Source organism: Mauremys mutica, chromosome 9 (genome assembly GCF_020497125.1).
Source record: "Mauremys mutica isolate MM-2020 ecotype Southern chromosome 9, ASM2049712v1, whole genome shotgun sequence".
Lineage (NCBI taxonomy): Eukaryota > Metazoa > Chordata > Testudines > Geoemydidae > Mauremys > Mauremys mutica.
Genome location: NC_059080.1, coordinates 57,041,052 through 57,055,511, shown reverse-complemented (window position 1 = coordinate 57,055,511; position 14,460 = coordinate 57,041,052). Strand labels below are relative to the sequence as shown.

Sequence of the window (14,460 nt, the reverse complement as noted above, 5' to 3'; positions counted from 1 at the left end):
CATACCCGGTCCCTGCCCGTCCCCGCCCGCCCGCCCGGCCCCGCATACCCGGTCCCTGCCCGTCCCCGCCGCCCGGCCCCGCATACCCGGTCCCTGCCCGTCCCCGCCCGCCCGCCCGACCCCGCATACCTGGTCCCCGCTTCGCCTGCTGCCCGCCCGCCCGGCTCCGCTTCGCCGGTCCCCGCTTCGCCGCCCGCCCGTCCGCCCGGCTCCGCTTCGCCGCCCGCCCCCGCATACCCGGTCCCTGCCCGTCCCCGCCCGCCCGCCCGGCCCCGCATACCCGGTCCCTGCCCGTCCCCGCCGCCCGGCCCCGCATACCCGGTCGCTGCCCGCCCGCCCGCCCGGCCCCGCTTCGCCGGTCCCTGCTTTGCCGCCCGCCCGCCCGGCCCCGCATACCCGGTCCCCGCCCGCCCGCATACCCGGTCCCCGCCCGCCTGCTCGGCCCCGCATACCCGGTCCCCGTTTCGCCGCCCGCCCGCCCGTCCGGCCGGCCCCGCATACCCGGTCCCCGCTTCGCCGCCCGCCCGTCCGCCCGGCCCCGCTTCGCCGGTCCCCGCTTCGCCGCCCGCCCGCCCGGCCCCGCATACCCGGTCCCCGCCCGTCCGCCTGGCCCCGCTTACCCGGTCCCCGCTTCGCCTGCCGCCCAGCCCCGCTTACCCGGTCCCGCTTCGCCTGCCGCCCGGCCCGCTTACCGGGTCCCGCTTCTTTGGCTGCCCGGCTCCGGGTCCCCGTCCACGGCCGCCCGGCCCGCTTCCCCGTCCCGCTTCGCCGGATCCAGCCACGTGCAGGCACCGCGGTAAGGGGGCAGGGAGGGGGTGTTGGAGAGAGGGCAGGGGAGTTCAGGGGTGGGGGGGTGGATAGGGGTTTATCTCGATCATCGGTTATCTCGACTATTTTTGGCAAACCCCTAGGCCGGCGACATAACAGGGTTCAACTGTACCACCACTCTCCCCTAATGACACTAACACCATGGCTACACTGCAGGTGCTACAGCAGCACAGTTATGGCATTGTGTAGGTTACAGCGACCAAAGAGATTTTTCTGTCACGGTAGGAGCTCTACCTCCCCAAGCAACAGCAGCTAGGTCAACAGAAGCATTCTTCTGCCAACCTAGCAGCATCTACACCAGGGATTAGGTGGGTCTAGCTACAGCACTCTGGGGTATGGATTTTTAACACCCTGAGCGCCATAGCAATGTTGACCTAAGTTGTGCAGACCAGGCCTAAGTAACAAACCTGACAGCAGTACAAAGACCTCACTTTTCCTAACAGACCCTTTTATGGGTTCAGCGTACCTAGAGAAGAGATGGACTGACACCAGTCTTGGCCTAACATCTCTTAGATGTTTATATCTTTGTGGCTTATCTCCTTGATCTATACTAGGCAGAAATTGGAAATACCTTTGATCAAGGGATGCTGTTTTCCTTGCAGACGTGCTGCCATTGTCTTAACTGAAAGCCATAGGACTGTAAACTAATGCTCAGAAAGAGCCATTTACCACAGCATTGACTTCCCATTCACTGGAAACTGCCTTGGAGACAAGTGATCTAGGTTTACTGGTGCCTTGCAGTAGAACCAAACTCTCAGCATAACAGACTAATATACACATTGGACCAAACCTTGCTCCCACTGAAGTCAATGACAAAATTTCCATTGGGATCTAGAGGACTAACCCCTTATTTGTTACTCGGGGTAACTTACTTTTCTTATGGTTATAGAACTTGTCTTCAGGACCATCCTTGGCTTTCTTGATAATCAATTTCCCCAGCTCCACATCAACTTTGAGGTGTATTTTCTGGGAAATTCCTAGAGAATCTGCTTTCACCTATTGGAAAAAGGAGAGATTTCTCATAAGCCATTTTTCTAAACCTAGTCAATTGTACTAGGAAGAGCAATACCTAAATCAATGTACAGAGAAACATCTGCATGGCCTGACCCACTTACATCACTTCAAACAGAGAGCTTTAAGACATGGCCCCTACTACAGTACCATAGAGCACTAAGGGACCCCGGGCACTGAGATATAACTGTATTATCTCTACTGTAGCAGAGCATAGTATCCAGAAACTTAAGACACTGAGACATTCCTACATGTCTTGTGTTCTTCTGTAGTAAGATAAGCATTGCTGACGAAGTCTATTTACCTCAAAGGTTACAGGAGGGATGAGAGAACGCCGATGTGTTGAATCAGGTCCTTCAATCAACAGTGTTTTCACCTGTAAAAATTCATGCATATGGGTATCTATTCGGTGACTCTACACTTCACTTGAGGGGGATCAGAGAAGGGAGTAATAAAGGCATTGCAGGAGAATTCTCATTACAGAGGTGGATTTCACTGAAGATGAAAGAAGCATAAATAAAGCCAGAAGCAGATGGGAACATGAGATAGTTATACATCTCTACCTTTTCTTCAGCCGAGGACAGCAAAGAGATCAGCTGATTGAGCTTCAACACAACATTGACTGGACTGGCTTCGCCAAGCAACTGGTAACAATAGCATTAAAAAAAAGAAGAAGAAAAAAGAGAGAGAGAACCATGAGTACCAGACCCAAAGAAGCTCAGAGTTCACATCACCTTCCAGAAACAGCTGTTAGCAGCAGTGTGTTTTATGTCATCTAAGTTTAATCTGTAACGTGAAGCGCAGCGGCACAGAATGTGACTGAACATGCAGGAAAGTTGGGCTGGTGGGAGAACAACCTTGCCAACCCGGTATATAGGTCAGAAGAGGCTGGATGTGCATAAGAGTTGGATTGTTGATGACAGAAAGACAGATCTGTATTACTGGGCCATGGGTTGAACATGCAGATTGGACTTCTGGTTTTCTGGGCTGCAGGATGGAAGAGGTTGGACAAAGGATTGAGGTGGCTTGGTGGAAGGAGGGAAGCGTTTGTCACAAAAAGACACTGATCATCCAGAGGAGTTAAGCTGATGGAAGGACAAATTTGCAATTCTGGGTCACAGGCTGATGGAGGTTGGAAGTAGGAATGATTGAGGCACTTTGCTGCACTCTCTCTCTTTGGGACAGGGGGATGGGAGAGGGTGGAGAAGACTATGAGCTAGCTGAATCAGTGGTTAAATAACTCACTGTGTGCCCAGTGCACTGCAGCCAGAAACAAGCTAAAGAGAAAAAAAGTGTTAACCAATCAGCTAAATTCATGGTCATTGTTGTGTCCCAAGCTCAGAAAGGCCTCCCTCCCCATCATCTGTGCCTGACAGACACTATCACTCCTCCTTGGCTGCCTTTCCCCACTTCTTCCAGTAAAACTTACTTGAGAACGCTGATGGATACCAGGAGGCAGCTGCTGGTCAAACACCTTCTGGATGGACTCCAAGGAAGGGAGAGTCCTAGATGCCTCACTGAGAATACAAAGACATGTCAAAGGTCACTGCAGGGTTTGTTTGGGGAATCTGGGGCAAGGTCACATGGGGCAACGAAAGAAGGATAAAGCTCAAAACCAGTTAATGATGCATAGTCAGTACGGCGTGAATGTGGGTGTCTACACTGCATTAGGGGGGTGAATGCAGCATGGGTAGACAGAACCACGCAAGCTTTATTCTAGCTAGCGCAGCTAAGAATAGCAGTGAAGACGTAGTGGCCTGGCTTCAACCTGAGTATATCCCCAAGCTGCCCAGCAAGCTCTTACAGCCCATGCTGAAGCCCTTGCCACTGCACCTATGCTGCTATTCATAGACATGCCAGCTAGATTAAAGCTAGTGTGGGTATGCAAGCCTGAGCTGCAGTCACACCTCTGATTGCAGTGTAGACATACCCAGTGAGGTCAGTGCCAACCCTGAAAGATCAGGACAGCGCAGCAGGGTTAGGATGTCAGCTAATGCACCAACAACAGCTCATTTGAACAGAACTCCTTACAGCTCCATAAGCTGGGGCAGCACAGTACCACCAGTGAAGGAGGAAATACACAGATATATTTTTCAACAAATAGAATAAGGGGACAAGTGGAACTGTGGATGTAAAATGAACCAGGCTTTAATTTCCTGAATTCAAACCAAGAGCAGGTTACAAATGAAATGAATTTAGTGAGCCCAGAAGATGCTTGTCCATCACAAAATCTTTGTATGAACTTGGCACAAATTACACTCTCTGCTAATGACCAGACTTAGTACTGGCAGAGCAGCTAGGTCCTGCAGGCCAAGGTGAACATGGAGAACAATGTGGCATTGTGCCTAATTAGTAGCCAGAACTAACAAGTCTCCTCACTTTTATAGATACGAATGCACCAGTTTCTCCATCTAGTTCTCTGGAAAAGGTGCTACAGTGAGCATGCACCTGTGGTCTCTGAAAATCGAGCTACTTATTTAGGTGCCTAACTGTGTATTCAATGGCCTAAGCTAGGCACCCACATTTGAAATTTCAGCCTAAGTGACTTGCCAAGGTCATCCAGGAAGTCTGTGATGAAACTGGGAGCCCAGCCCTCCTAGGCTCTCAGTTCTCTGTCACAAAACTGTTCTGCTTTGAACCTTTTAAGTTATCCTAACCTCCCTCAGACTGCCATTAACATCAGCGGACTTTGGTTCAGGCCCTATCAGAAAAGAGGTGGTATTAGAAGCATTGGGAGAAGTTCTCCTGACAAACCACCAGGAAACAATTAAAATATATCTACTTTGAAGCGATATGCAGCACAGACTGTACGGTTCTGAACAACAGCAACCACAGAAAAACCCGCTGCTTGGCCGTTTCTTATGTGAGAATGGCTCTCTCTGAGGCCCTTTATCACAAAGTGCAGCTTAATGTAACACAGGTCAGGCTTGGGGAAGAATGCAGAAGGGTATTTACTGGCATTTGTGCTCAACCAAACCACAAAGTGGTTTTAATTGTATTCACACCTCTTTTGTTTTCTCCCTTTGAACTGCTGTGTGAGTAAAATTTTATTCACCAGAATCTTCACAGGAAGTGTCATAAACACTTCTGTCCATCTGTATTTGCATAAGTATTGGCACCAGAAGTGTTTGAGCAGCCATCTTAAAAGTTCCTTGTGGGAGTCATTCAATCAGAGAGCAGAAATAACACCATGTAATGTAGGTGACCAATCATGTAGGGAATGATGAAGTGATTGCCTGAAACAACAGTCAAGCTGAACAGCTCACAAATAACTCGCATTATGAAATATGTCCACCCAAACCCTTTAAGGAATTCTGACTGAGGAACACCTCCCCATACATCTGCAGGAAGATCCATGGCTGCGCTGACACAAAGTTCCCCTAAAGTTCCCCCTAAAGCTTTTCTCAGCCCCCCAAGGATTCCCCCTTACTATGGGAATCTCTGGGAGAGGTTCAGCCACTGTTCTTGCAGCCTCCCTGACCCTGCCTATACCTCCGTTCCTGAGGCAGAGTACTTGGCCTGGGCATCCTTACAGCCTAGTGACCCTGGAGACCAGTAGTAGCTGGTGCAGTTGAAAACAACCGTCAGACTGCTCTAATTCACACCAGGAGCTGGCCCTTTGCTGAGCTGGCTAAGTAGCAGGGGAGTCAGGGGCGTAAAAGGTACTCTACAGCCCTTCCGTGCTCCCGCTCAGCTGCGTGGAGTGCTCCTTAGCCACAGCTCAGACGCTGGCCTTGCATTTCTTGATGGATAACTCGTGAACTGGAAGAGGGCCTATGGTCACCAGTAAATTGGTCCCTTTGAACAGTTAGCCCAGCTCTGCCCATTATTGAGCTGTAAGCAACCTTCTCACCCCCACCCCAAAGGCGGATATGCAGTTCCAGAAAACGTCCGCTTTCCCTTGCTAACATTTGCAGTCACATCTTACCCACAGTCTGATGCCAGCACAGGCATGAATCAGCTAGTGGACATCAAAGAAAAGTTCTCAGTCTTTACACTGAATGCAGTGTCACCTGGGTCTGACAACAGCTATCTCCGGACTATATGCAGTATTGATGTAGCCATGTTGGTCTCAGGATATTAGAGAGACAAGGTGGGTGATGTGATATCTTTTACTGGACCAACTTCTGAAAGAGACAAGATTTTGAGCTGACACAGAGCTCTCCTTAAAGTCTTCAGGTCACCCAGAGAAGAGCTCTGTGTCAGCTCAGAAGCTTCTCTCGTTCACCAAGAGAAGCTGGTCCAGTAAAAGATGATATCTCACCCATCCCTAAACTATGTGAGATTAGAGGGGGCTAGGGAGGGACATTATACAACTAAAGATGGGGCATTAGTGCCAATTGAGTCTGCGATTTGCAATTTTCCCCCTCCTCAAGGCTTTGCGAAAATAATAAAAGGTACTGAATCCAGTTAAGAAAAAGAAAACACAGATGCCTGAGAACTAGCTGCAGATTTCAGGCTGAATCCCTCAATGAAGCTGGGAAAGAAGCTGAGGTGAATGAAACCTAAAATTAGGTAATGTCACTGAACAAATTACATTTCAGCATCTTGATAGAGGGATTCAGCTAGAGAGGCTGCAAACCATCGCAGAGATTAAGGGAACTACATAAAGCAATTAAGTGCCCAGGTATTTGAAAATTAGTAAATTATGGCTCAGTGAATCAATATTAGTTCTTGGGTGTGTCTGCCCATGTTTTCGACACTTCTCCTAATTTGTGGGGGTGAGTTCCAGGTGCTGCAGGGCAGTACCCCTGCCTGCACTGCTCCACGGGAGCCTAGCTGCCAAGGAGCCGGTGTGGAAAAGGGTGCTGTGGGCCTCTGAGCCAGCGTGGAGGTACAGGACCTCTCTGTTGGTGGTCAGGCATCCAGATGCTCTCCATGAGGGCTGACCCCCTTGTTTGTTTCAGAGTAGGGGGGAAGCTTGAGGAACAATCAGATCCCGACCGGTACTTGGTCTTTTGCTGGGTATGGGCTCTAGATAGGGAAGGGGTACTTGTAATGGAAACCATACTAGAGTAGGGGTCTGTTTCTCTGCTCACTCCACCTGGACTATGTTAACTGATTTCAGTAAAATCACCCCAGGTTCTCCCTACTGTAACTGAGAGGAGAGTCGGGGTTTGAAGAGAATAGTCATACAGCAATACGTGGGTTTTTTTATATACAACTTTTACTTGATGATTCTGGAGGTGCCATTTATATCTCTTCCTAAGCTATTCAGCTAATCCTTTAATGCATTTTGGCTTTGTTTCTTTCTAAACAAAGTATAAAATAAATAATACTCTATTAACTGAAACCACCCCCAGGAAAATCTTACCTGCTACAGCTGTGTCTTTCAGGCAGATTTAATGTCCCAGGGCCAGAATCTCAGGTGGCGTAAATCACCTGAACCTCACTGGAGCATGAGCATCTGGCTCCTGGCCTTTAACCGCATAGGCCATGAGACCGTTGTCTTACTACCCATTTTTAAGGATAAGCAGTTTTGCTGTGCTGGAAATATGGGTTCACAATTCAAATAGCACCTGCCTTTGACAGTGTTGTGACATTATATTGGCTTCTCTGAAAATTAGGATCCAGTTACCTGAAGAGCCCTTTGCAGAGCACTGTGAGCAGTTTCTTCAGCTGGGGGAGACTGCTGGAGCCCATCTGCACCATCTCAAAGTCGCTGGTGATGTGAACTCGCAGATAATCCTGGATTAACTTTAGGTGTTCCTCAGAAACACTGTGAAAAAGACTGATGCAGGTAAGGAAACCAGCTTCCCCCCTACTGTCCCCAACCATCAGGCAGCTGAGTTTTGTCTGAAGCAGAAACCTCCACAGCTAAGACATACTCTTGTGTGGCTTGCCTTGTTCTTCAATGTCAATATTCCCTTCTAAGTGGTGGTGGTGATGGTGGTGGGGGAATGGAATGCTTAGACTTTGCCTGAGGATTCCCCACTGCAATAGGATGAATGCTGCCCTGGTGTGGGAGATAAGCAGTTGCAGTCATGACTGAGAGGTAGCTATGGTGGGGGGTGATTAGTAGGTCTCCTGTACGGTTTGGGTGTGGTGGAGAGGCTGGGGGCTGACAGCCTGGGAGTGTTGGGGGAGCCAGGACCTTTGCTCATGTCTCCATGGCTGACTCCTTCTTCAAAGCTTCTGCCTCAGACAAAGCCTGATTAGAAGCTGAAAGCAGAGGCTGGACTGGAGGCTCCAATTGGGTCCTTGATGAGTGGGGACTGGCACCTCTACCCATGTCAAAGTTTACTGGCTGTTTCATCCCTCAGCAAGTGCAGAAAGTTCTGACTGGCTGCTCTTTTCCAAGGAGGCAGATGGAACAGCGAAGGCAGCCAGTCGAAATAGATATCTCTCAGCCTGCCACCTACCCAGCCTGCCAGTCAGCCATCCAGCCCCCATCCTACCTCCCTGACAGAACACCAAACTAGCTTCCATTTGCTGTAACTTGCTCCCCCAGCCCTGGCCCATAGACACATGTCCTGATTTTTAACTCTGAGGATCTGGTCACCCTAGATGTCACCAGCTTCCTCCGATGCTTGAATGGGTGTCCAGATTCAATAGGCTACGGTGCGTGATGTATTTAGACAGCCACATACTTAGATGGGGCCAGACTCTCAGCTGGCATAAATCAGTGTAACTCCATTGAAACCAATGAAGATTTGCCAATTTACACACGTTAAGGATCTGGCCCACGATATGTATGGTTTAGGCACATGGTTTCTATTCTAGCCTCTCTCCAATATTATCTTACCGCACATTAGGAAATATCTCCATGGAGGAGGTCAGTATATTGTTTTATACTTCAGGAGAACATTTCTTCCATGCCAGAGCATGAGTGCTACCTTAAGGAGTAGCCACTGTATTACTTTAATGTCTAAGGCCACGTCTATACTTACCCGCCGGGTCGACGCGGCGAGTTTGACTTCTCGGAGTTCGAACTATCGCGTCTGATCTAGACGCGATAGTTCGAACTCCGGAAGCACCGCGGTCGACTCCGGTACTCCACCGCGGCAGGAGGAGTTGCCGGAGTCGACCTTGGAGCCGCGGAGTTCGCTTCCGTGGCGTCTGGACGGTAAGTCATTCGAACTAGGGTAGTTCGAATTCAGCTACGTTATTCATGTAGCTGAATTCGCGTACCCTAGTTCGAACCAGGGGCTGTGTGTAGACCAGGGCTAAGAGAGAATGGACCTGATTCTGACTTCCCTTTAATTGTATAAATGAGGAGTAACTCCTCTGAAGCCCATGGAGTTACACTGGGGTAAAATGAGTTTGGGATTAGACACAGGCCCCACATCCACTCTCCCACAATAGAGTGCACTGACATAACTGTGATATCAGTGACACCTTTCCCAAACACAGCGCCTTACCAACTCCCGAGAGGGCTTCAGTGTTGATTCTATTGTCCTGGTTATTGCCCATCTATCTACGTTTCTGGGGGCGGTGAATGACCAGAGCTCACCTGCTGGTGTCCTGGGACTGCAGCCGCTGAAGTAGCGTCTCAGAAAGGGACAGTTTGCTGACTTCTGCCACCTTGGAATTTTCATTCAGAGTAGACGCTTCTTTCATCTCGCTTGCCGGCAGTGCCACCAGGAAGGGTCGTGGGGGTAATATGGGTGGGGTTGGTACAGGGTCTGACATGAAGGAAGGGAAACAAAGTAATTTTGGCAACATGCCTAGACCACTTGCCTCCCATTCTGACCCACAATATCGTCTGCCTCACAGTGGCAGTCAGTGCAAAATCCATCCAGATTAACTGGCCTGCAATCACTGAACTGAAAAGATCTGAACTTCATCAGATCAGACCTTGATATTGATAAGGGCCAAATTCTGTTTCCACTGAATTCAATGGTGTGGTATAGTGGGCTGAGTTGAGGGCTGTGAACCCAGAATGCACAAGCAATAATTCTGAGCTCTGGCACTGGCTTATTGAATAGACTTGGTCAAGGCACTTAACTTAAATTTCCCCGTCATTGTGAAGATTGATTAACGTTTGTGCAGTGTTTTGAAAATGTGCATGTGCTATATCATGGCTATATATCATTATTATTATAATGGGTCATCAGAGGAGTGGGACAGTGCCCAGGAGCTACATGGGAGAGGGAGATGTATAAAGGTCTACATCACCGCCAAATATGGACAGACAGACACACACATTTAACTTCAGTCCACAGTAACTGAATCTAGTTCAGGTTAAGTGGGTTTAGCAGTCTCCATCCTAGTCCTCATTTGTTCATAACAAAAAAAAGTGCTGGGTGCTGACATGATTAGCAGCTTCTCCAGTCACAGAACTCCAGTATTTGAGTTCCTACATCTCCATGGCAGGCACAGTGCAAGGAGAAGCAGGTTGGGGAGAGTACAAAGAGGCTGAGAACGGGCAGCTAAAATGAGTAAATAATGAATGCTAAGTGTAAATAAACCCCTTCCATTTAATGCAGTACGATGACCTGAGTGGCCTCCCTTGTCACGGGGCATTCAGTGCATTCATCACAGCTGAAAACTCCCTCCACTCTCCAGCTTAGCCCCCCCCCAAGCCATGCCATTCAATTCGACAGCACTCTGGCTCTTCGATGGGAAGTGGCAATAGCTGCACTTAACCCAATGATATTCACCCTTGTTAACAATCGCCCATCACTTTGTAATGCACATAGTACTTCGTTGTGCTTAAAAATAAGAGTGATGCTTATTTTCTTGAAAAGAATGTTCCATAGCTCCTGTGCACATTGTGACTCAAAGAGAGAAAGAAATAATGAGCAACAGCATGACTGATTGGTGCTGCAGTTAGATCAGTACCTCCATGCTTAGATACCACAGGGATAGGAGACTTAACAATGAAATGTATATGACAAAGACATCCTCTAGGCTTTCATATGGCTCCAGAATGATGGTACCTAAGCACCTTACAAAACTGAATTGTGGATGTGACTGGCCTTACTAAAAGATCACATTTTCACTTCTCTTCCTCTAGTGCAGGGGTGCTTAAACTGGGGGTCGGGTCCCCTCAGGGAGTTGTGAGGTTATTACATGGAGGAAGGAGGGGTCGCAAGCTGTCAGCCTGCACCCCAAACCCCGCTTTGCCTCCAGCATTTATAATGGTGTTAAATATATTTTAAAGTGTTTTTAATTTATAAGGAGGGGAAGTCACACTCAGAGGCTTGCTATGTGAAAGGGATCATCAGTACAAAAGTTTGAGAACCACTGCTCTAGCCAGAGGCAAATAGAGTGGCAACAAGAACTTTTTTCAACTTCCTGCCCTTCGGTTTATTCTTCTTCCTGCACTTCTCTCCCCAATTCTGAGAGCTGGGAGATTAACAGAGCTGGCCAGAAAAGGAGAAAATAACTAACAGTTTTGCAAAAAGTGGTGTCAGTTTCTCATTGAAATTTCATTCTTGTCAATACTTTCCAGCCCTCACAAGATCAGTGAGATAGTGTGTGTGTGTGTGTGTGTGTGTGTGTGTGTGTGTGTGTGTGCGTGTGTGCGCGTGCGTGTGCGCGCGTGCGTGTGCGCGATGGGAAGGCTTGGTTTTATCCTGAAGATAATCAGGTTCATGGTCATGCTCAGCATTTCTAGACAGACAGACAAAAGAGGAGAGAAAGGATGGTCCAGTGATTATGACACTAGTCTGGGTCTCAGGCACCCTGGGTTTGAGTCCCTGCTATGGAGCCTGGGAGCTGTGGCTGCTCAGGAGCTGTGTGGGCAGGCTGGCAAGAAAGCCAGCAGGTTTTCCATTGGAACTGTTTCTGGTGATATTTAATCAAAATAACATAGTCCCATGGAATGTTTAGATTTTGAAGAATCAGCACATTCTAATAAAAATAATGGCTAGTCAAAATGTTTCTGATTAGCTCTGTACAGAACCCTTAACTCCACAGACAGCTACTAGGGTCCCAGCACCAGAAACCTCACTTTCACATCTCTTTTGGAGGGGAGAACCCCATGAAGCAGTGCAGTAATCTCTCTCCTCTCCTCCAGGACTGCTCTTCACTTAGAGCACTGAGCCAAAACCAAAGTCCTGCTGTGGGACTGACCTGTGATGGCAAACATCAAAGATACAGGCTCAAACTGGCCTGCAATGCCATGATCCTGTCCTAGTGGTATGGAACATGAATCTTCCAGACACAGCAGAAAGGGCATACTGTGCCTCTGCACAGAAGGTGGCTCATTCCCGGGGAGCGTGTAGAAGATGGGGGCAGCCAATATAACCCACTGCCTGATTCTGCTCTTAGTGCAGGACAGAACCATTTGCAGCAGCTGACAGAACAAACTAAAAATACAAATAAGTTCCCCAGATATTTTATACCATAGACCTTCTTCCCCCAGCTCCAGGGAGCTGTACGCGGCACCATGGGGTAGGTGCAACAATCCACCAGCCCTACAATGCTTGCAGTGGTTTTGTATATGGACACAGTGCAACGTGTACATGCAAAACAAGGCAGCTAGCAAGGATGTCCTGCACTGCTGCAGCTTGTAACAGTGCAGCTTTGTAGTATAGACACAGGTGGAGTCCATGATTTCCTTTCTTTCTTAAACCTGACAAACTGAGGTCAGCCGTCCTCACGCTACCTGTTTCCCCATCCTCAGTCAGAAGGAAATCTGACAGCAGGCACCTTGAACCATGTTACATCAGAAAATCCACCACTGATACTGTGGGCCTGGTGATGGAAATGCCAAACCAGGAGGCGAGTGCCAGGTCCAGCCAGGACCTTCTCACCCAGCTGTCTACGAGGTAGTAGTAAAGGAACCATCACTGTGGTATCGAAGTGCCCCTGGACAAGCTCATAATTGTTAGAAATATTCTCCATAGCACAGAGATATAAAGAGTATGTCTGCACAGCAATGGCAACCTAGGGTTAGTGGACTCAAGTTGGCTGTGTGTGTCAGGGAACCCTGGGCTTGAGCATCTACACTGCATTTTAACCCTGGGTTAAGGATATTCTGACCCCTACTCAAACCCAGGGCTCTGGCATCTACATTGCAGAGCACAGATCTGAGTCACAGTAACCCTCTCTCAGAGTGCCAAGTGCACCCCGCACCCCACCCCAAGTGTCGACACTCTAGCCCTACAAGTGTGGTGCACTATGGGAAAACTCTACTGCCTGCTTCCTAACTGTGACAGTGCTATAGATGGGACTCAGGTGCCCATAAGGGCAGCATGCACCAAAATCTGGCTGTGCTCCTGTGTCCAGGAAGCAGCTTTTTTTGCAAAAAGCTTCTTTTGATCATTCTCCCTTGCAAACCCTGCAGGCTGTCTGATAGTGTGCTTACAGACTGGTGTTCACCAGACAATGGCTTAACGCTGATCTGAGGTGCTGCCGTTTGCAAAGGGACGAGTGGCTACCATTTGCAATAGAGTGCAATAGACTGCACCACAGATTGTTGGCATAGAGAGGACTAAAGGATACCTCCAGAGGACTTCCAGGACCTGGGTCATGCTGGGGCCAGGTACACAGGAAAGCAATAGGGCTCAGACCATTAGGTCTCAGCTTAACACAGACTTGGACCCTCCAACCCTGCAGGGCCCTGAGCCCCTAGGTTCAAGCCCTAGGTTAACACAACTGGTGTGTAGATGCAAGAGGGGTTAGGCTTGAGTCCAGACTTACATTGCTGTATAGCAGAGGTTCTCAAACTTCATTGCACTGTGACTCCCTTCTGACAACAAAAATTACTACATGACCCCAGGAGCGGGGACTGAAGCTTGAACTCACTGGAGCCCTGCTATCTGGGGGTTGAGGGTGGGGGGCAAAGGACAAGCCACACCACCCCGGGCACTGAGGGCCAAAGCCAAATGCCAAGGGCTTCAGTCCAGGGCTGGTGGGCTGTAACCTCAGCCCTGCTGCCCAGGGCTGACACCCCTTGGCTTTGGTCCTGGGCCCCAGCAAGTCTAAGCCAGCCCTAGTGACCACATTAAAACAGGGTTGTGACCCACTTTGGGGTCCCGACTCACAGTTTGAGAACTGCTGCTATATAGACATACCCAAAGGGACCTGATTGTCAGAGGCCCTATAAATAAATATGGAGATGTACCTATCTCAAAGAACTGGAAGGGACCCTGAAAGGTCAAGGAGTCCAGCCCCCTGCCTTCACTAGCAGGACCAAGTACTGATTTTGCCCCAGATTCCTAAGTTGCTCCCTCAAGGATTGCGCTCACAATGCTGGGTTTGGTAGGCCAATGCTCAAACCACTGAGCTATCCCTCTTGCCTGAGCAGTCATACCTCCTAATGCAGTCAATAGGAGTCGCAGGCACATAGCACTGCTGAGAATGAAGCTGAGAAACTCCAAGAAAACTCATGCCAACACTCCCATCATCTCCAGCACACATCAAGTCCGTTTCACTCCAGGGTCCAAACCATCCACCTTTCCCCTGGATTTCTTACCCGCATCCTCCTCTGGTTCATCAGCTGCCTCCTCCTCTTCCCGTTGGACAGGATATCTCAGGTGCCATACCAGACCCATGTTCTCCTTCTTGTAAAACTCTATCAGTTCGTCCAAGTTGTCGAAGTACTTCACTGGAACGCCTTCCGATGCCTGAAACAATCCACAGAACACAGACATTGACAAACATCACTGCGGATCGTTCCTACCACAGAAATGTCGCTCCTCACTGGAGGCAAAGCAAAGAAAGAGAGAG

General features: G+C 49.1%; 1 protein-coding gene across 3 annotated transcripts in view; it reads right to left on the bottom strand.

Moving 5' to 3' along the window:
- INPP5D (inositol polyphosphate-5-phosphatase D) overlaps positions 1–14,460 on the bottom strand; it is a 105,977-nt gene that overhangs the window by 24,064 nt on the left and 67,453 nt on the right. For all 3 annotated transcript variants that reach the window (XM_045031088.1, XM_045031087.1, XM_045031086.1), the window contains 7 exons: positions 14,207–14,357; positions 9,293–9,464; positions 7,418–7,558; positions 3,269–3,356; positions 2,403–2,483; positions 2,144–2,215; positions 1,701–1,824 (listed from right to left, as the gene is read on the bottom strand). In XM_045031088.1, the coding sequence (XP_044887023.1) occupies positions 1,701–1,824; positions 2,144–2,215; positions 2,403–2,483; positions 3,269–3,356; positions 7,418–7,558; positions 9,293–9,464; positions 14,207–14,357 (829 nt within the window). The remainder of the gene's footprint in view (positions 1–1,700; positions 1,825–2,143; positions 2,216–2,402; positions 2,484–3,268; positions 3,357–7,417; positions 7,559–9,292; positions 9,465–14,206; positions 14,358–14,460) is intronic.